Consider the following 23,528-nt stretch of genomic DNA (forward strand, 5'->3'; position numbering starts at 1 on the left):
ATACTTTCAAATGTGATCTAAAGAAAGGAAAAAATATTAAAGTGATATTTTAAAAGTTTAAACAGATGCCATTAAATGCTCTGTCATAAAAATCACTTATGATTATTCTATTTCATATTAATAAAAATAGCTCAATAATACTTTGAATATATGTAAGCAGGTGTAGGGAAGGAGTATGCAAAAAGTTTTAATTAGAGATTACTGTTCTCACTGAGTTTATAGTAGTCTTTGATGCATACAATCATTTCTCAAAAAAATTAAAATACAAGAGTAAATATTAAAAACAGAAAGAAGCATAATATTGTGTGGGGTTCAAAATGAGGAGAGATCACAGCTTCTTGGGGAGAAATCAGAAAATATGTAATTCTGAATACTTTCTAAGCACTTTATATGTGTTAATTCATTTAATCCTCAATTCCCTACAATGTAAGGACTAATAATTTTACTGATGGGGAAGCTGAAGGCTATGTCTTTAAAGATGTGTATAGGAGACTTTGGGGGCTAAGGATACTTCAGAGGAGTGACATGATTAGGACTGAACCTCAGTAAAACTAATCAAATCAGTAGACTAGGAAAAATGGAGGCAGAGACACCAGAAGGGACTCTACTTGAATGGTTTTGGCAAGAAATAGTGAGTTCAAAGGCAAAGGTGATGGAGAGGAGCAGTGGATTCAAGGGACACTGTGGAAGAAAACTGTCTATGACTTTATAACTGCTAATGAACTGGGGTTGAAGGAAGGTAAGATTTAAAGATACCTGGTACTTTCAAATCATTAATTATGAACCAATAAGTAAAACCTTACCAGATACACCTTCAGGAAGCTGCATTGTAAACTTGTGCACACAAAAACTACCCATCAGTATGCAATATAAGAAAGAACTTATAACACAAAAATCTGAAATTTTGATTCATTTCATATGAATTAATAATATGAAACATAATGTGTATAAAACAATCTTACCCCTTTGCTGTATTCACTATCTGAATCACTGCTAAGTTCCTCAGTGTTCATAATTTCCAAATCAGATTCTCCAAGTGCAATTGGCACAGTCACTGTGAGACTGGGATTATCAATAAATGGCTGAAATTCACTTTCTTCCATCAAGTATTTGTCCGTGTTCCTTCCAAAACCACTTATTTTATCTTTTTCCTTGTGGAAATCGTGATCTTTGTTCATTTCAGCAAGTGTACGGTTAGAGATATCATTTTCCTTCTTGCTATTTAGATCTCCTGCTTGTCTTGTATCTTTGGTAATCTTTGGCCTTTTGGAAAATGCCATTAGAATAAATTCACGTAACTTCTGTTTCATGTAATTTATTCCCTTCTTAATTCTGGCCACTGCAATCTGGAGGTTGTTTGCATCAGTTTCCTCGTCACTTGCTGTAAGATTGTCTGAACTAAATGAGCTCAATAATAAAGCCAGAAATAGGTTGAGGACCTATATCAGGGTGGGGGTGGGAAAAGAGGGAGACAGGAAAAAAAGAAAGTAAGTACGCTTTTCTGAAATAAAGGTAAAAATCCACCCCAGCAATGAAGAACCCTGCACTTCTCCACTCATAGACAAGAACATGTGATAGGGGTAGATGAGAGGTGAGACTTGTCATCAACCTCTCCTTAGACCAGCTCCTGTGAACTCTGGGAGCTCAGCCATACCCTGGAAGGACTAGACTGGCCTAAGGCGCAAAGAGAGCACTCCCTTTACCAATATCATTATCACTCTGAAGTTCATTCCTGCAGCAGGAAGCCCTTGGTCAAATTTCCTTTTATGGACCTAATAAGCCCCACTAATGTTTTCCTGTAGTTAATATATGTTACCAGTGAGAAACAAGTAGAAGAAAACTGTGACTACTGACTATTGCGGCGAACTTAGGCCGAGTCACTTTTCCCAGAAGATAAATGTTACTTGTTGCAACAAATGGAACATGTCATACTTGCAGACCTCCTGTAATAAAATATTCTGTCCAAGAATTGTGCCAGTTTGCAACTTAATGAAGCTTTTAAAGCAGAGAAAAGGGTTTGCCCATTGAACCTAATTCAAGTGAGATAATGGCATTAGGATCTGGGTGGCTTCAATGCCAATCATTTTGGCCCTCGATGAGATTTAAAAGAGGTCAGGACAATTATCCCTGAAGCAAAATCCTGTTTGTGTGCAAAACCATTTCTGTTGTTCTTCCCTGAGATAGGGTCTAGGTGAACTCAACATTGTAAAAAATAAGGATTCTCACAGAGGACTGAAAATGTGTAAATTCTATTGGTTAGTAATCAACTTTGTAAATTATGCTTCTTTCATCTTTCATTAGCAAAATCTTGTAAAAAATATAAGTATGGGTTAGCTGGCAGGAAAATTAAGACAATATTTCATAGTCTTTCCTGTTATTCGTATATTGAAATAATCAATGTTCTATTATGATTAATAGTTTTAGTTCTAATTAATTCTAAATTATAAAATAACTTGTCATACCCTCATATAACAATTTTCCATGGAGAATTTTAAATGTGTGAACTTCTGAGTACATACCACTAGGTTTCCAATGACCATGACCATCATGTAAACAATAAGGCACATGGCTTGACCAGCGACCTCCATGCAGTCCCACATGGTCTCTATCCACTCTCCACACAGCACACGGAACACAATCAGGAAGGAGTGGAAGAAGTCAGTCATGTGCCAACGTGGGAGTATACAGTCTTCATTGATTTTGCAGACACATTCTTTATAGCTTTTACCAAAGAGCTGCATGCCGACCACCGCAAAGATGAAGACGATGATGGCCAACACCAAGGTGAGGTTTCCCAGGGCCCCCACTGAATTACCAATGATCTTTATCAGCATGTTCAGGGTTGGCCAAGATTTTGCCAATTTGAAAACTCGGAGCTAAAAGCAAACACAAAGCATAATATTAATTATTATGCTAAGTTTTAATGTTTCCAAGCTTAAATTTTATTCCAAATATTAAATTCTAAAATATTGTCATTACCTAGCAAAAAATTATTTGTATTTTTAATTTTAATCTATTTACAGTATTTCTGTTATTTTGTTATACTTGCTCCAATATAATGACCATATCATTTTAAGGAAGTGTGTAATTTTAGTTCAAGATTGCTATGGATGCCACTTGACATGGTTTCAGATATAGAGTTAATAATTTATCCTTAATTCTATTTTCTGATACTTTTCATAAAATTTTAATGCGGACATAGGGATAAAGTCCAAACTGTTAGAGAAAGAAGTTTTAAAAAGTCTTTACTTTTTTTTTTTGTATTCTTGTTATTAGACAACAATTGTTTGGGGAACAATTACTTAGTTTTTAATTATCAAATCCACAAAGTATTGAATATATTGTAATGGCTGAAATTCTTTAAACCATAAGCTTTTTACTGGGAAATAAATATTGTCCTACAGGGTAAATATATATTTTCTATTATACTAGTATAATATAACTGAAAATATTTTTTATTATATTAATAATAGAGGCCCTGTGCACAAAATTCGTGCACGGGGGTGGGGGGAATGTCCCTCAGCCAAGCCTTCACCCTCTCCAATCTGGGATCCCTCTCACAATCCAGGACTGCTGGCTCCCAACCACTTGCTTGCCTGCCTGCCTGCCTGCCTGACTGCCCCTAACCAATTCTGCCTGCCAGCCTGATCACCGCCTAACCACTCCCCTGCCAGCCTGATGGACGCATAACTGCTCCCCTGCCTGCCCAATTGCCCCTAACTGTCTTCCCCTGCAGGTCTGGTCACCCCCAACTGTCCTCTGCTGCTGGCCTGGTCACCCCTAACTGCCCTCCCTTGCCAGCCTGGTTGCCCCTAACTGCCCTCCCCTGCAGGCCTGGTCGCCCCTAACTGTCCTTCCCTGCAGGACTGGTCTCCCTCAACTGCCCTCTCCTGCTGGCCCAGTCTTCCCTCCCTTGCCAGCCTGGTCGCCCCTAACTGCCCTCCCCTGCAGGCCTGGTCATCCCTAACTGCCTTCCCCTGCTGGCGTGTTCATCCCTAATTGCCCTCTCCTGCAGGCCTGGTCCCCCCCCCAACCGTCCTCCCCTGCTGGCCTGTGTCCCCCCAACTATCCTCCCCTGCAGGCCTGGTCCCTCCCAACTGTCCTCCCCTGCTGGCCTGGTCATCCCTAACTGTCCTCCCCTGCAGGCCTGGTCCTCCCTAATTGCCTTCCCCTGCAGGCCTGATCACCCCTAACTGCCCTCCCCTGCTGGTCTGATCGCCTACAACTGCCCTCCCCTGCCAACCATCTTGTGTCCACATGGGGGTGGCCATCTTTGACCACATAGGGGTGGCCATTTGTGTGTTGGAGTGATAGTCAATTTTCATATTACCTCTTTATTATATAGGATATACAACTGAATACATCTTCAAGATCCTAAAATTAAAAATCCATGTGGCTTTGAGCTCCTAAAGTGCATTAGTTACTGAATTAACTTTATTTTATTAGATATCAGGACTTAATCTTCTCTTTTGATTCAAACCTCAAAATTTTTAAAATAATATTAATCCAAAAACAAAGAAAAATATTTTTACATATAGAATATAAGGTAAGGTTAGTCTATATTTACCAGTCTGAATGATCGAAGAACTGACAAGCCATCCACATCTGATAGGAAAAGCTCTACTAAACTTAAAGTCACAATAATGCTGTCAAAAATATTCCATCCTACTTGGAAATACTCATATGGATCCATGGCAATTAGTTTTAAAACCATTTCAGCTGCAAAAATCCCAGTAAAGACCTAATGAAAAAAATATAATGTTTTTATGGTATTATTAGAAGGTATAGAATCAACATAATGATAATAAAGACTTTCTTTAGCATTTACTGTGCATTGGTCAGTGTGCTAGATACTTTACAAATGTATGTTTTTATCTCATTTACTCCTATCAACTAGGAATGATTCCTCCAGTTCTAATGCAAGCATTGAAGGGGTAAAAAGTGCTAATTCTCCTGTCATCTCTCATTATCCTTAGATAGCACTGGAGAAAAGCATGTTAAAATTCCAGATAAATAAAACTTTCAAAAACTAACAGTCACTTTTTGCAAAAAATTTATGTGGTCAAGGTGTTATTCTGGAAGAAAATAAAAAGAAAACATGGATACTGAGATTTTGAACCAGTCTTTATTGGGGGGTCTGACTACTCTTAGAGTAATAAAGAATATGTTGACTCACTCTTTAAAGATTTATTGATAGAAGAGGAAAAAGTGTTTAATTGACACAGTGGCAGCTAAAGCAAGACTTTCAAAGCTTTGACACAAAAGTGCATCACAAAACATCATTAATTCATGACATTGGTATCAAAGGACTCACTTAAAAAGGCAATAGTGAAAGACTTGTTCATGTATCATTCATTACAAGGCATAATTTGACTCAAAGAAACTGACCAGGAAATTTCAAAGGGAAATGGTTAGGTCTATAACTACATGAGTCAATTCTAAAATAATGCAGCATCAAGAAGAAAGTCAGGGGCACTCAGACTTGGGCTGTGCTAATAGATAAGAAACATAGTGAATGCTTTTTGTGTTTATAGTGGTGCAGTCAACTCAGTAAGAAGGTATTGATTTTCATGATGTGAACCTCCAACAATTAGAAACTAGGTAATCCTGTCTTTTTCTAAAGAGGAATTAAAGGGTCGAAGAATGCTAACTCAGAAAGCAAATGGGGTACAAACATTCTGACTACAAAAATCTGTAAGCAATTTGGAAGAGAAGACTGAAACACACTTTCGCTTTAAAGATCAACTGGTTTAGAACCAAGGCAAAAGCGAAATTCCCCGATACAGATATTCACAAAGGCATCCAGATGATTCATATTTATGAAGAATCATAAATTTGGACCCTTTGGCCATGAAATAGAACCTCTGCCTGCTTTGTGCAGATTGTCAGAAAGTAGTTTTTTTGTTTGTTTTTGTTTGTTTGTTTGTTTGCAATAAGGTGTTAATTAAGCTAGAGTAAAAACCAACACTGCACATTTAAAAGATCATTTAGCACTGATTTTCCTAATTGGATCCTATACCTTCCTGAAACCTGTAGGTCACCCTGTCACTTGTCTCTTATGTCCAGTTCAACCATTTTGGTTCCATAGTATTCTTATTCCTAAGGCTTATTTCTGCTGGCTGATTGAAAGCATGATGATAATGATGATGATAGTAACCACAGGTTTAATTTGCTGAGTACTTACTGTATGCCAGGCTAATAAATTAAGTAGAAAGTTTAATCCTAACCCAACAATGTGATAAATGAATTATTATCATCATTATATTATAAATGAAGAAATAATATTATTTAATAAATGAGGCATTATATTCTACAAATGAGAAAATTAAAGATATAGAGATGAACATATTTGTACAAGGTCATATAATCAGTAAGAGGCAAAATCAGCATTCAGTCCAATATTTTGGGATTCTAAAGGCCCAGACACTTCACCTATTATATCAAAACAAAGCATCCATAGTTTTTCTGAAAATATGTAGGGTATGTACTTTCAAGGAAGTTGCAATGTTATTATAAAATGGGTAAGAAAGTATCAAATTTTCCAAGTATTAATTCCAAGACACATACTGACAGAAAAACAACCCACTAATAACTCCAAAAATGGTGACTCTTTATGAAAATAGTGTTATTTATAAACCTCAACACTATTGCAAAATTATTTAAAAATAAGATCTATCACCAGAAACATGACTCTGTACAATGATCCATATTGTGAATTCTGAATTTGCATAATTACCAAGCTGTGTATCCTTCTAACTTAAAGAACAAAAGAGAAATGATTTCAAGTGACTCACCAAATTCCCCACAGTGAGCACATTTTTGAATTCTTCAGTCATTGGGTGATGCTCCATCGCCATGAACAACGTGTTTAACACTATGCAAATGGTAATAGTAAGATCTACAAATGGATCCATTACAATAACATACATAAGCTTTTTAAATTTTATCCAGAATGGAGAGCAATTCCAGATCAGGAATGTGTATGCAAATCTGTACCACCAAGGTGGACATTTTTGTCTGGACTCTTCAAGTTCTGGGAGGAACAAAACAAGAGAACATTTGTATGTTTTATTTCTAAATAAATCAGCAGTACTCTTTCACAAGTCTTCTGGTGTAGACTTTACAAATTGAACAGTACTGATTCCATGAAATCATAGCATTATTACATAAAATGTAACATTACATAGCATTATTGCATAAAGATGAAATAATGTAATTTTATTTTAGAAAAATGTAATAACCCCATCAGGTGTTCATTTACTAGACCAAGCCTAAGTGAGGGGAAGGCAGTGAATTTAGTGACTGAAAACTGATACAGCATCTCTCAGAGAAACATGTACCTAATATGTGATGGTAAACAAGACAACCAACGTTTTCTTAAGGGAAAATATATATTTTCCACCGATATACCTACTTCCCTCTGTATCCTTAATCCCATGAAAACAATAGGATAATTATACTGTCTCCAGGAAAAGCTTTTGCTAGTTCATAGGTGAAAACAATCCCATAACAAGGAGGCTGGAAATAATTTATGGAGTGACTCATACAATTGATATTTCATACCATTTAGCCCACTTGCTTCTCACCTTAAATTTAGGAGGTGGGTGGAAACTTTGTTGGTGAGGTTGTAGCCTTTGGAAAAGGTAGGATCTGGAGCATATTTTGGGGGGAGAAAATGGGAGCCAGCACATTATAAAAGTTGTCACCCTTTGACTCCTTTTTAAAAAAATATATTTTATTGATTTTTACATAGAGGAAGGGAGAGGGCTAGAGAGTTAGAAACATCAATGAGAGAGAAACATCGATCAGCTCCTCCTGCACATCCCCCACTGGGGATGTGCCCGCAACCAAGGTACATGCCCCTGACTGGAATCGAACCTGGGACCCTTCAGTCCACAGGCCGACGCTCCATCCACTGAGCCAAACTGGTCAGAGCTGGCTCCCTTCTAATGCATATGAGATTTTAACCACTATTATTGACGTTATATTCTCTAACCTACTTTTTCTAGAGCCTTTTCACCATAATTTTAAGAGATGTCATGGCACATGTTAACATTTTACAATTTTATAGAATGTGCTCAGAGTAAGAATTTATCTACATCTGGAAGTATGTATCATTTTTTTTTTTTTTTTTTTTTTTTTTACATATTAGAGGGATGATGAATTCAGAGAGAGTAGATCAAGTTTCTAAATTACATAATGGGAGAACCACACAGCTCTAGGTTAACCTAGGTTCTTCATTAATTACCATTAAGCTATTTATCTTTGAAAGATTGTATCATCCAATGCCTGTCTTTAATCACAAATAATTTTATCCATTTTAAGCACATAAAAATGATCCCATTAGTGACCACTGCTTATTTTTCCATTGCTTATGACCACTTTAAAAATTCTTTGAATTCTTCCTAAGAACTTCATGTACTGACCAGGATGTATTTGAATTTCATTTGAAAATCTGTATACCAAAAAGAATATTATTACCTACCTTCCACAGTGTTTGTCAGTATGCTTGCTCTACTCATCGCTCTTTGTCTGAGATGGGGATCATTCATCATCTCTTCAGAAAGGAGATAAGAACTGGAACGTCGTTTTTTATGTATTTGGTTGGTTGTACCCTAAAAATATGATTAATTAAAGTTTAAAATATAGAATTATAATAAATTATAGGCATGAAATAAAATCTTGCTTACTCAGCTGTAATGCATGATTAAAAGTAGAGACAAGATTGCTCTGCTAAATCCTGGCTCTGCTACTTACTGGCTGCATCACAGGAGAGTTATTTGACCTCTCTCTGGCTTAGTTTCATCATTAGTAAAATGGGGATAATCATAGTACTTGCCTTATATTTTTGCTATGAGGAATAAAGGAATTAACTCAGAAAATAAAAAAAAATTAAATAAGCTGCTAGAGGCCCAATGCATGAAATTTGTGCAAGAGTAGGCCTTTGCAGCCATGGCTGCCTGGATCCCTCCCTCGCAGCCACAGCAGCAGCCCCGGCTTCATCCCAGAAGGACATCCGGAAGGACGTCCAGTCTAATTAGCATATTATGCTTTTATTATTATAGATTACTATTACCATCTCTATCTTTCTGCTCTCCAATGAATACAGGTTGTTTTACCATGTAAGAGTCTTATATGAAAACAGCCCAAGACAAGTTTCCTTGGGGTGTGTGTGTAAAGGGATAGAATCTCAGTATTCTCTGATAAATCTCTTTAATTATTCTTTGTTGAGGTAACAGTACTAATGGAGGTGATTATAATGATTGTTTCTTATTGACAAGGAAGAGCTCATCCGAGTATATGATGATAAATTACTCAGAGTGAGGAGGACAATCAAGACTGATGGGAACTGTAGCAAAATAGAGAATTTAAGCTCCATCTAAAAGTGGTGACCACTGTTTAGTTCAAAGGATTGCTGCCATGCAAGAATATGAGCTCCATGTTACCAGGTATTACTCATTTTTATGTGAAATACCTTATTTCTCAATCTTGGCAACTAATTCAAAGTGAAAACACTATGCCAGTTCAGAGCAGGACAACAATACAAACACATATGCTCACACACATACATATATGCAAACAGCTATACAACTCTCCATTTATCATCACTCAATCCCTCTATCAATCTATCTGCTTGTGTGTTATGTATATATGTGTATATATACACACACACAACATTTACAAACATCTATGTATAGTTGTAGTATTGTAAATTTGTAGAGTTGTTTTGATACATATATATGTATACCAAAACATAGACACACAGGCATAAATATGCCCATGTGTGTATGTATGTATGTATAAGTATATGCATGTTCTCAGACATATGCATATCTACAGGTGGCTTTTTACAGAGATCGCTCCATCACCATGTTTTCTCTGATAGTCTCCACCTTCTGACCTTACAGAAGCAGAGACTTTCTTTTCGCCAAGTCAGGACAAGAATTTGTTTCATCAACAATTGAAATGAACAATTTCAATTGTTTAATCAATAATTCAAATGAAATGAAAACATTTCATTTAAAAACATGAAATGATCTTCAAAGCTAATATAATCTTTTCCAGATAACATACATCAAAAAGCAAAACTCAACAAGGATCTGCTTCCACAGAAACTGAACATGCGTGTTTGATAAGGAAAACTGCCCTGACAGAGGGCCTCAAGCTGTGTCATGCAGCACAGAGGTCACATGTGACCTAAAAGCACATGCATTCATTCAAACTGAAATATGTGTGGCCATGGCTTTGATGGAACTTGATTCTCACTTGAAATGCTACATTGTCTGCAAATAGGAATACATGAATAAGTAGCATGAGTTCAAAGCTTGTTAGGTTAGTCAGAGACCTTGCTGGTATTTATTAGTAAGGCAGTGAGTGGCCTAAAGAGGTAACCTGGAAATTCCAAAAACTAGACACATCTCACTTTCAAACCTAATCAGACCCTTGAACCACTTAGCGATTCCTAAACTCCAGAAATGGTTGCTTTGGTTTTCTTTTTATGTGTGTGCTTGTATTAATGTGTGTTCTGATGTTATATTTTTATTCATGGACTCCTGATCAAGGAGTTATTTTTTTCACTGAAAACAGTAAATTTTACTTATGTATGGGGGAAAAAAAGCAGAGCTGTTTTAATTTATTTCTATGTTACCACTATGGTGGTTTAGAGCACAAGCTCTGAAACAGAGGGCCTCTGTTTGAACTTTTCGACTGCCATTTATTAGCTTCATTTCTGTGCCTCAGTTCCCCTTTGTCAAGCAGGGACAATACCATCACCTCATAGGGCTGTTGTGAATACTAAGCACATGTTTGCTATTATTACTATTATTAACAACTCATATAAGATCCCTTGCATTAAGGTATAATACATATTAAGTAGTAACTTGAAAAAGATAGCAGAAGGTAGCAAATACTCCAAATTTCCTTACAAAAATGGGACTTGTTATCAACTAATATGATCAGCATTATCATTGCATTTTCTATGCTGACATATATCATTTATAAATTGTTTTATAAAGGGATGATTTATAATCTTCAAGTATAATAATAATAGGTACTAAGTACCTTTTTCAAAAATGGGGTCTTATAGTCAGTCAATCATTATGTTGTGCACCTGAAACTAATGTTAATATATATCAATTTTACCTCAACTTTTAAAAACGGGGTTTTAAATATCTTTGAGTTATATGCCCATAGCACATAGTAAAAGGATTAAGTGAGTGAGTGAAAGGTGTGTTTCTACCAAGTATTGCAAAATGCAGAGCCATTCACAGGGCAGAGAAGGCCCTTCCAGCAGAAAAGACTGACTGATGCAAGACCAGGGCCGAGCCATGCCTGAGCTATTTAAAATGTCCTTACACTGTCATCAGAAGTTGCCTTATCTATTATCACCTCTGGCAGAAGCTGTCCATTGGGGAGCATGAGGGCTGAGGGTCCATCAACCAGGGAGACCACACCGTTGCAGTCCACTGCACTGTTCATCTTCCCGTTCACCGGCAGCATTGGGGGGGACCTACTGGCTTGACTGATGTTGCTGCTGCGCCGCTCCCGAGGTCGGCGGGGCACGAACAAGGAGCCCCTTCTGCTCTCATTGTCTCCGAAAATGCTGTGCTCATCATCGGCAAATTCAGTCTCGGATCCATTATCTTTTCCTCGACCCATGAAACTAAAAAGACTTGCTCTGCTGCTGCGCCTTTGAGGAAACAAGGAGCCACGGATGCTCAGCGGTGACTGCGGAAAAAGAAAAGATGACACGTATCTGCTGAAGCACCTAAAACAGAAGTGCATTTCACGTAATTACCATCGAGACCATTGACCTGAGGGCCAGTGGCTCGACATTGGTTGAAAAGAGACATATTTCAAAACAAAACGATTAAGCAAGAAGACAACTTCTTCCAACCAAGGGACAGAAAGGCTGGAAGAATCCATCCTTTCAGAACCAGGAAAATTACTTGCTGCTGCAAAGCTCTCTCCTATTCTGGCCTGGAGTGGCCTGGAGTGACTTGGGGTAGACAATCTCTTAAGCCATCCATTTTGCTCTAAAGGACATATTACTTCAAAAAATAATTTGATATTGAAACCTGTTATTTAGATTTTAATCTATCACTCCTAAAGCTCTATAAGTATTAAACTCTCCTGATTTATTTATAAGCTGTATGCTTCTTTGCATTCCATTGCTTGGAACTCTACCTTACATATTGACAGCTCAGTTAAGGCATTTTAAGAAAGACCTTTTAATACTAGTAAGCTTACAAAATCATAAAATATTAGATCTTGGAAAAGAAGTTGCCCAATACCAAAGAGGGGGAAAGTCACATTTATATGACTCATGTCCAGGATAAACATTCAGTTTTATGTGTCTGTGAACCAAACTGAATGCATTTTCTTTGGAAGTATCTAATTCAATAAATGTCAGTTTTTACTATGTAAAGGACAAAGTGGCAGGCATAGGGAGTAATAGAAAAAATGCATATCACAAGGTCTGAAGGCAGGGACTATATCTTTTGTTCCTGTGCATGTCTGACAGGGTCTTGCAGGCTTAACTCTTAGAAGCTGGGAAATTGAAATGAAGACATAGAAGAGAAGAATAGTCAGTGTGAGTGGGGCACTGAAAAAACTGATTGAGGGCAGTGGGGAGGACAAGGGGAAACTTGGGGGATGGGTGGCACCTAACTAATGGGCGGAGAATAGGTAGCACTATGCCAGAAGGAAAACATGGAAGAAAATTATCCCACTTAGAGAAAACTACATGTGCTAAATTACAAAGGCATGAAAGTACAGGGCATGTAGTGAGAGTGGAAAATCATGGTGGACTCCGTGTATCTGAAGGTACAGTACATGTAGGAGATAAGACTGAATAACATGTGGGTGTTGTTCTCTAGGCAGTAGTTACTCAACAGAGTTTTTTTCTTTATTTGATTTCAGCAGAGGGACAGCTTTGATTTAGAAAAATTATTTGGAGACATTGTACAATGGAAAATAAAAATGTCAAAGAGAATTGAAGCAATGGTTTATCTTGGAGATTTGCAGGCAGAGAGACCTGAAATATGGAGGTTTCAGTGGAAAAAGAAAAAAAGGGAAAGATAAATTCCACATGAGCAGAAATAACAGCCTATGGGACTAGATGTTAGTGTCTTTCCAGCTTAGGTGACTGATATTTGGGTGATATATTACCTACAGTGGGGAAGAAAAGAGAAAATACTAGTCTGAGGTTAGTTTATAAGCAATATAGGCATTACAGACTGAATAAAAATGTACTTTTTTAGTGTACTCTTTTCATTTCTACAACGGTTCTCACTAATATATTGTGTTGAACATGTGTTTGTTGGAGAAGATATGACAATTCCAAAACTATAAGCTCCTTACAAACTAAATGGAAAACTATGTACATCCATATTCTTCCCATAAATGCCCATTAAAAACATACCAATGAGGTCACACTCTCCTCTCCTGAAGTCCCTTCCCTCAGAAGAGAGCATTCTGCTCAATGATCCTAACTCTGGTGACATGCATTTGATACTGTCAGTGGTACCTGGTTAGGGGTAGACAATCTCTTTTCTTGGGCTCGCCTGTGGCCTTCAACACCAAGGTGGGAACTTCTTCTCTTGATACTCTCTTCTGATTCCGAGTTGGACAATTTCTCATCATCTCCCTTTTCTCCCCCACTGGAAAGCTTTTGATTTTTTTTCTTTCTTCTGTTTCTTCTTTCTTTTGCACTTTTAGAACTCAGTTTAGATGTTTCAGAAGAACTCTCAGAGAGGCCCATGATCCGGCTTCTCCTCATACTTGTATATTCGGCTGCTGCCTCCGCTATTGCCTGTTGGATCCAGATGTCACACATACAGTGAGTCATTTCCAAAGTTGGGGAAATGTGATGATGGGAGACCTCTCTACCATGAATTTAATTATATTGTGCATATAATCATGTCCCTTGTATGAGAAGAAATGTCATTTTCTTGACACTATGATCAGAGATCTTACTAGTACAAAGTATGTATTCATTGCTTCTCCTGCACTATAACAAAGTGCAGTTCTGTTCTGGAATTAAACTATTACATAGTATTACTATATTTATAGTAAAGTAACTTTAATAATACATGTGAAAGTTTTACTCGGTAATTCTGGGACATAAAGCATAAACCATGTGATAAGATAATTTGCATATCTTGTTCAGATAATTAATGCAATAGTATCAAAAGGATCAGGCCCTTTATAGCTTAGTGAAGAGTAAGTTATCTGAAAATTAAAATTAATTATCACAGAATAATATCCCAAGAAAATGAAAGAGACTTCTAGGAGTTCCCTAGGAAATTCCTGAGATAACCATTATAGAAAAAAATCCTTGTAAAATTTTGGAAGATATATTGTGAGTAAAAAATAAAAATCACTAATAATCCTACACCCCCCAAAATAACTGGTATTACTATTTCTTCCAGTGTTTATATAAGTAATTTTTTAAATTTTTATGTCTTATACTCAATTTTATATTCTACCACTTAATACATTGTTATAACAACACCTTTTTCTGTCATAATATTCGTAAAACACATAATTCTATGGTTCAAAAATATTCTAAGGTACAAAAGTATCATAACCCTCTTAACTATTTTCTAATTTTTGAAAATATAAATGCTTTCTGATAGTTACTATTATTAAAATACTGCACTGAACATTTTTTCTGCATCAAGTTTCTCTGCATTATAGGTTACTACTCTCTCTTCAATAGGTTAGATTCCTTGAAGAGATTTAACTAGGCAAAACATCAAATGAGTGCTAAGAATTGCAGAATACTTGAAATTTTAGTTCTTAGTACAAACCTTCTCAAACTTTTCCACTAAATTACCCCTTCGGAGAGAGGATTAAGGAGAAATCCTTAAAAATTTGTGACTTAGCCCAAAGTGGCCACAACCATAAGTATAATTTTTTTAATAGCTCACATTTTTATCTTAAAAATCTTTACATTAACAAAAATTGGTACCCATTTTTCTTTCTACCCATAGAGTATCTGTTAACATTAACATTAAAATAATTTCTCCTAAACCTTTCTGTACAAATTTTCTGGGGAAATACATCATGTTTTAGGACTTTGCACAATGCCCCAGACACTGAGGAATCACAGGTAACAGGTTTAGGAGAAACAGAACATTCTCTGTGCTGATTATGGGGGAAAGTGGACTGGGTCAGACATCAATTGTAACTCAATCCAGAATTGGTTCCTTTGGCCCCACCAGAATGAAGATTCAGTTTATATAAAGGAATCCATTAAGGAAAATCGCCCTGGGGAAGGTGGAGGATAGGCCACAGGGCCTCTGTGTTCCCTCTGCACTTCTACTTCTAGGAAGAATTTAAGCCAAATAACAATACCTCAGCTTCTTCTTGCTCTTTTTTAAGTCGATCTAACATCTGTTGAAATTCTAATTCTTTCTGCCTGGCTTCTTCGATATTTGCCTGGTTCTGTTCTTCGTAGGCCATGGCAACCACAGCCAGGATCAAGTTTATTAGATAAAAGGAGCCCAGGAAAATCACCACAACAAAGAAGATCATGTATGTTTTCCCAGCAGCACGCAGTGTCTAGGGGAAAATGGAAATCATTATTTTAATAACAAAAAAGTATTTTTGGTAAATGGTTTCAACTTGAATGACATATTAAGCATGGGCAAATTGAGAAGTTCTGCATAATCTCATGTTATCAAACTATAAAGGGATAAAATTATATCTTCATGGAAAACAGTATTAAAATATATACTTTTTTAGTATAAAGTATATAACAATTAAACTTGTACTGAAATTAGATATAATTCTTGATTATTATTAAGTAGAATAATCCTGAAAATTTTTCTCCAGTCTAAAAATTATTCAAAAAACGAACTGCTTTGTTAATTTTTAAATTATAGGACTAGATAAATAGTGCCTTTTAATTTTAAAATTCGTTCTTTAACAAGAAATATTAGCAATGATGCATTTTGTTCATAAAAGATAATCCCATCATATGAACTTATTTATCCATATTATGTTTATTTTTAATTAACATTTACTAAAAATTTAACAATAAAAAATGGTAAAAATAATTCAAATGGTACAGATATTAAATGAAAAATAAGTCCTATCTCTGATGCCTAGTTACTCAAATCCTTTTTCTATCAGTTAATGTTGTCTTGTCTTGGATAAATTCTTAGTATGTAGTGTAATTGTTAGCTCAATAGGTATATCCACTTTAATTTTCATAGAAATTCCCATGTTACTCTCTCCAGTGGTTCCCAGGAATGTCTTCCTCTACATATCTTAGTCAGACAGTATTTCTCTTTTGATCTACATTTTGATCTTTGTCATTCTGACAGGTAAAAACAAATCTATGCCACTTTTAATTTGCAGAAAAGGTGAATATCTTTTTGCATACTTAAAAGTCATTTATATTCCTTTTTTTCCATTATATTTGTATTTCCTTTCTATATTCATTTATAATATTCTCAGAAATTAAATAAACATAAAACAGGCCAAAAGAAGAATCTGTGGCAAATTGAGAGAAGTTTTGGTTATCCTATATAATAAAAGCCTAATATGCAAACTGACTGACCAGACGAAAGACCAGTCTGGGGGGGGGGGGCCGGTGAGCAGGTGGTGCCAGGCCAGCCAAGGTGGATGCCAGTGGGCAGAGGGAGGGGACGGCAACCAGGGGGCGGTGACCAGCAGTGACGGAGGGGCAATCGAGGGGTGGGGCTGGTCGCTTGACGGCCACTCACTGGCCAGTGCTGTCCCCCAATCGCCCATCCCGTCACCTCCTACAGAGGGAGGCCAGATTGCGGCTTAGGGGAGCGGGCCTAAGCCATCAGCCAAACATCCTCCAAGGGCTCCTGGTCTGCGAGAGTGCGCAGGCCGGGCTGAGGGACACCCCCCAAGTGCATGAATACTGGGCCTCTAGGTATTTATAATACAGAATTATCACTTTTGGTCTACTTCCTCTTAGGGAAAAGATAGAGCCCACAGGCCCAAGAGGATCACATTGAAGTTAGGGGAGATGACCATGTGAATTAGCAATTATAGTACAAGAGATGGATGCTTTAAACTGAAGAATGTGCAAAGGGCATGCAGGTCTAGAGCAAGGAGCCATTGAATTGGAAGAGGAGAATTTAGAGAAGTGAATTGAGTCTTGTGTTAATTTGCTAGGGCTGCCACAACAAAATGCTACAGACTGGGTAGCTTAAACAACAGAAATGTATTTCTCACAGTCTGAAGGCTGGAAGTTCAATGTGAAAGTGTTGGCATGTATGATCTCCTGAGGCCTCTTTCCTTGGCTTGCAGATGGCCACCTCCTCACTGAATCCTCACATGGCATTTTCTCTCTATGTGTGTGTATTACTGATGTCTCTCTTGCTCATGTCTGAATCTTCTTTTCTTATGAGACCACCAGTCATATTGGATTATGATGCACCCTAATAGACTAATTTTAACTCAGTTACCTCTTTATAGACTCTAGCTCCAAATATAGTCATTCTAAGGTACTGGGAGTTAGGATTCCAACATATGAATTTGGAGGCATGCAATTCAGTCCATAACAATTGTATATGGGAGTTCAAAAAATAAAGCATGGTGAGCATAGGACAGCTGGCTGTTAGGGCACTCCAAGCAGAAAGCCATGTGAGGAAAGCATAGTTTGTTCAAGAGAGATAGGAGAGAATATTACAATATATTTCATGTTATTTACTTAGGATATTATGGGATGCTACATTTACAAAGTGGGGGAGGGGAGGAGATTTAGAGATCAAATAAGTCCAGGAAAGATAATAAAGTAATTTATCATTCAAGAACTATCCATTTAATAGTGCTGGAAGCAGAAATGTTTAATTTTAGTAATAAGACAATAGAGTTTTCTCCACTCTAAATTGAGTAAGACATCACATATTTAAAGCAGGCAAGAGCCATACATCTGATTACACAATGAATGTTTCTCTTGGCACTCACCTGTTGGTAAAGGTTTTCCCAGTAATCCTGGGTCATTAGCCTAAACAAGGCTAAGAAGGCCCAACCGAAAGTGTCAAAGCTCGTGTAGCCATAGTCTGGGTTTCTGCCTCCTTTCACACATATGTACCCTTCTGGACACTGACTACATGAGGAAAGGAATAACAAGTCAGAGTGGCTTCAGGATACAAGCTAAACAATTTTATAGAAATGTGGGAAACTTAATTAAGAACACATTTTTTGGAGTTAGGAGGAACTGGGTTTTAATCCTACCCCCTACTATTTACTGTTGGTAAACTTGTCAAATTACTTAAATTTTCCAAGGCCAGTGCCCTCTTTCTATGAAAACAAGATAATAACACCTATCTCAAATGGTTAAGATTGTTATTAAGTTTAAAGAAGATAATGTATGCAAATTACCTAGCCTAGTTCCTGCACATAGATAAACAGTAGCTGCTATTATATCATCATCATCACCATTAAAACTTGGAAACATACACCAGATGTCATATAATAGTTATTATGTCTATAAAGATTGATATAGGCCTCTAACAAAACTGTGTCTCCCCACTCCCACCACCACCTTTATTATTCTTGGAGTGAATTACAATCAAGAATAGTCAAAGCAGCTTGGCTGGTATAGCTGGGTGGTTGAGCATTGACCCATGAACCAGGAGGTCACTGTTCGATTCCAAGTCAGGGCACATGCCCAGTTTGCAGGCTCAATCCCCAATAGGGGGCATGCAAGGAGGCAGCCAATCAATGATTCTCTCTCAACATTGATGTTTCCATCCTTCTCTCCCTCTCTCTTCCTCTCTCTGAAAACAATCCTATCTAATAAAAGAGTAATATGCAAATTAACCATCACTCCACTAACCCACAAGCCACACCCACCAGCCAATCAGGAGCAAATATGCAAATAAACCCAACCAAGATGGCTATGGCCACAGAGAGCAGGAGGGAGGCTTGGGTTTCCCTGGCAATGGAGGAAGCCAAGCTTTCCGCCTGCCCTTGCCAGCCTAGGCCTCCACTCAAGGCTACAAAGTTTCAATGATAGAAGATACATAAACCCAAACAGAAATGGCTGCAGCCACGGAGCTGGAAAGAGCAAGAGGCTTGGGTTTCGGTTTCCCTGGTAATGGAGGAAGCCAAGCTTTCCGCCTGCCCTTGCCAGCCCAGGCCTCCACTTAAGGCTACAAAGTTTCAATTATAGAAGATACGTAAACCCCAACAGAAATGGCTCCACCACAGAGCAAGCAGAAGGCTTGGCTCCTCTCCAGGCTACAAAGTTTCAATTGTAGAAGATAAATAAACCCCAGATGCCAGGGCCTCCGCTTGGGTCGCCGGGGGGCGTGGCTGGCCTGCAAACCACCACAGGCCCCTCGGCCCAGGCCGCCCCATGCCCCAAGGGAACCCCCACCCTGATCCAGGACACTCTTAAGGGCAAATCAGCTGGCGCCCACCCGTGCACCAGGCCTCTATCCTATCTAATAAAAGAGTAATATGCAGATTGACCATCACTCCAACACACAAGATGGCTGGCCCCATGTGGACAAAGATCCTGCCCCCACGTGGACACAAGATGGCCACCACAAGATGGCCATCAGGGGAGGGTAGTTGGGAGGGACCAGGCCTGCAAGGGAGGGCAGTTGGGGGCAATCAAGCCTGCAGGGGAGGGCAGTTATGGGTGACCAAGCCAGCAGAGGAGGGAAGTTGGGGGCGACCAGACCTGCAGGGAAGGGCAGTTGGGAGGGACCCAGGCCTGCAGGGGAGAGCAGTTGGGGGGGATCAGGCCGGCAGGGGAGGGCAGTTATGGGTGACCAAGCCAGCAGAGGAGGGAAGTTGGGGGCGACCAGACCTGCAGGGAAGGGCAGTTGGGAGGGACCCAGGCCTGCAGGGGAGAGCAGTTGGGGGGGATCAGGCCAGCAGGGGAGGGCAGTTAGGGGCAAACAGGCTAGCAGGGGAGCAGTTAGGCATCAATCAGGCTGGCAGGGGAGTGGTTAGGGAGTGATCAGACTGGCAGGCAGAAGCAGTTAGGGGCAATCAGGAAGGCAGGCAGGCGAGCAGTTGGGAGCCAGCAGTCCTGGATTGTGAGAGGGATGTCCAGATGCCCGTTTAGGCCCGATCCCACCAGGATCGGGCCTAAACGGGCATCCGGACATCCCTCGAGGGGTCCCAGATTGGAGAGGGTGCAGGCTGGGCTGAGGGACACCCCCACCCCGTGCATGAATTTCATGCACTGGGCCTCTAGTAATATATATGTATATATATGTAAAGAATAGTCAAAGCATAGCAATTGTGTAAGATTTGTAGCCTTAAGACTCTTTTCCTCCCTCAGACTGGTGGATTGGTGTGTATGACGCCAAATAAACAGTGTTCTGAGGTGTCTTTGGGAGCAGCCACCTCATCGCCTTTATTTTTGTGTTTCCAGTGCATACATGCCCTGGTGAAGAGATGTCTGTCTGGGCAGAAGGAGAGCAAGTACAAACTGCTGGAGCAGAAATAAAGTTGGTGAGCAGGAGAAACAGCAAGGTGGATATTTGCATTAATATGAGATTCTTAAAATGTCTTTACCCAAGCCCATGGGATCCTTTTTTTTTTTTTTTTTTAAGAGTGCCCCAAATGTCACTGCATTCAGTCACCTATCAGTCAAACTTGATTGGAGAGTGAATAGAATTTGAGGATGGGAAGAAAATTTGATTTTCTTCAGAAAGAAGCAAAGCTGGAAAGTAACCCACCAAAGTTTGATGGGGTTTACTGGAAATTTTTTTTTCTACTTTCTTAAGGCTTATATGATGTATATCTTGTTTTTATTTAAACACTACTTCCAAGTTTTACGTTCAAAGGTATGTAGTAACTATGAACTGTATAAAGTCTGAACTCACTGTGGGGGCAGAAGGAATTAAATGATACCATGAAATATGTAAAAACAATATGAATCAAAAGTTCTTATCAGTAATCTGAATGAGTATGTTTTTCTTTTTTTTTTTTTTAAGTCTTTACACTAAAAACAAATACTACGTACCCTGAGTCTGTGCTGCTACCACAAAGGAGAGCATCTTTAGATCCCTCCAAGAAATAAAAATACTCTGTGTGGGAAGAAATTGAACAGTAGAAGGTTATGGAGTGTAACCTGCAGCAGGTGAATTAATTAATATAGACATTCACACACATTTAGGCGATATGCATTTATTCATTTATTTCTCACATAGTCTCCCTCAAATATTTATTGATAAGCTCTTATGGGCCAGGCAATGAACAGTAATAAACATGATAATAAACATCTCCTCTCTAAGCCTATATTTCAGAAGAAAATCAAGAATAATGTACAGTACTGAGGCAAATGATCATGGAATAATATTTTATTGTTGGCTTAGCTGTCCCTCATGTGTAAAGGCAATATAAAGACACATTACAAAATTCAAGGATTCTTTCTACTGTTTTTGAAAAAAAGAAAACAAAACAAAACAGTTGCTTGAGACCATTTCAGAAGGTTTTAAAAAAAACTCATTCAAATTCCAAACTCAGTAATGGAACCAAGAATAAGAGTAAAAGGACTAGTAAAAAAAAAAAGTTGTTTAAATAAAAGTTGTACATTGATTCACAAGAGAGAATGTAAATGTAAATAATTTACCATAGATATATTACTTTTATGGCATATGAATTGAGGAATAAAATTCTTTGGATATTGGAAAGTTAATGTAAGATCATATTAACAAAAATTAGAAACTGAAAAAAAATAAAGATAAAAATGAAGAAAAATATGCTAAATTCTTCATCAAAAGCCTGTAGTAAAAAAAAATTACATTTTACTTGAAAACCTTCCATTTTCTTGTTTTAGATTATATTTTTTGTTTTATTTACAGTATTTAAATATATCAGCTACGTATTATTTGCTTTTATTTTCCCCAGTGAGTGGACAAGTAAAGTAAAAAAAAAAAAAAGATGTATAGAATTCTTTATTATCCAAGGAGAATCCTGACCTTACTCCCTTATCTCCTTATATCACAGGCACATACATTTGAAAGGTTTCTTGACTTACAGCCCACTCTGAGACTAATGATCTTTAAGGTTTATGCGTTCATGCAGGCAACATCATACAGACACAATGCAAGTGTGAGAAAGCACAATCTTGCTAGATCTCATTCTCACCCAAACTTATCAACAGTTCTGGTGAGAAAAACTGTGTTAGGGATTAATTGTTTAGAAGACATACAGTTCGTGCTTTCTGTAACATACTCTAAAATATACTTGTGAATTTAGCAGACTTCTGAGACAATGTGTGTAGATCATCTGATATGGTACCTTTAGAACTAGCTCTGAAAAATTAAACTTTGATATGATATATTAATGAGATTGAAGAAGCCATTAGAAAGAACTGTAAAATCCGTCATTGGTTATAGTATAAGGGTAGTGCTGATAAATCTGAGTAAACTGTTTTGCTATATGGAACTCTTTAGAAATACTATCAAGACATTCATTTTAATATGTAGTAATTGATATATCATTATATTATAACTAATATATCATACTATTATAGTTATAAGTATAATATACATGTAAAATATAATTATATTCTCATATAATAAATTACACTATAAAATAAACATAGGTAAAGATTATACAATAAAATTAAATACATAAAAAGATATGATGAAGTGTAATAATTAATAGTATTAATTCATAGCTAAATTGATTTCTTTAGAGCAAATTTATTCTTTTTTATCTTACAGAAATTGAGAATTATGGAAGTATCTCATGCTTCCAATACCAGGACTGCTACAAAGCTTTGAACCTGGGAGAGTGATTAAAAATATAATATGATCCAAATTCACACTGTAGCAACTTTCTACATATTTGAATAATTTTGAAATAATTAAAATGAAAGCAACATTTAGCCTTCAAAGAGATCAATGCTTTTAGTTTTATTTCAACCTCTGAACCACTGTAGGGACAGTCATACCTCTGTAGAGCTCTTCATCAAGGTCGTCCAACGTGCTTGATGTTTCATTACTTTCAAGGGGAGCCCGCAGACATTTGTGCTTCAGGCTGCCCATGAAGAGCTGCAGGCCGATCAGCGCAAACACGCTCAGACAGAACACCGTCAGGATCATGACGTCTGAGAGCTTCTTCACAGACTGGATCAGGGCCCCCACGATGGTCTTCAGGCCTGAATGCAGAGGGCGTGAAAAAAGGTATTCATAATGAAATAAAGTTTCTGAATGAGAAACAAACACAAACACAGCTTTCCTGGAAACGCATGCATTATATCAAGTCAGTGACCTTAAATAGCCTAACTCAAAAAAAGCCCATGAGGTCAAAAAGGTGGATTTGCTGGTTTTTATATATTGTTTCCATATATTATTGTAAACAATTAAAAATTGTAAAATATTTCCAATGAATAACAAAATTGTCAAAATAAAAAATTTGGTTGCTCAAACCATATCCACACTCACTTGTAAAAAAATAATTTTTTAAAAGTGTCAATTCAGTAAATTCTTGTCAAACAAACCATTTCTCTATATACTAGTACTAAAACAAAGAGGCTGACTTGCAATGTATAGTGACAACTTACT

At 37.6% G+C, this 23,528-nt stretch overlaps 1 protein-coding gene across 1 annotated transcript in view; it reads right to left on the reverse strand.

Annotated features, from left to right (window-relative positions):
* The window catches only part of SCN9A (sodium voltage-gated channel alpha subunit 9), a 126,121-nt gene that overhangs the window by 42,979 nt on the left and 59,614 nt on the right, over positions 1–23,528 (reverse strand). Inside the window, exons 7-17 of the mRNA XM_054722948.1 lie at positions 22,916–23,122; positions 20,978–21,041; positions 17,956–18,097; positions 15,361–15,567; positions 13,529–13,813; positions 11,389–11,727; positions 8,486–8,615; positions 6,795–7,033; positions 4,568–4,741; positions 2,520–2,876; positions 963–1,439 (exon numbers count right to left, since the gene is read on the reverse strand). Coding sequence (XP_054578923.1) covers positions 963–1,439; positions 2,520–2,876; positions 4,568–4,741; positions 6,795–7,033; positions 8,486–8,615; positions 11,389–11,727; positions 13,529–13,813; positions 15,361–15,567; positions 17,956–18,097; positions 20,978–21,041; positions 22,916–23,122 — 2,621 coding nt within the window. The remainder of the gene's footprint in view (positions 1–962; positions 1,440–2,519; positions 2,877–4,567; positions 4,742–6,794; positions 7,034–8,485; positions 8,616–11,388; positions 11,728–13,528; positions 13,814–15,360; positions 15,568–17,955; positions 18,098–20,977; positions 21,042–22,915; positions 23,123–23,528) is intronic.

The sequence above is a fragment of the Eptesicus fuscus genome, chromosome 11 (assembly GCF_027574615.1).
Source record: "Eptesicus fuscus isolate TK198812 chromosome 11, DD_ASM_mEF_20220401, whole genome shotgun sequence".
Lineage (NCBI taxonomy): Eukaryota > Metazoa > Chordata > Mammalia > Chiroptera > Vespertilionidae > Eptesicus > Eptesicus fuscus.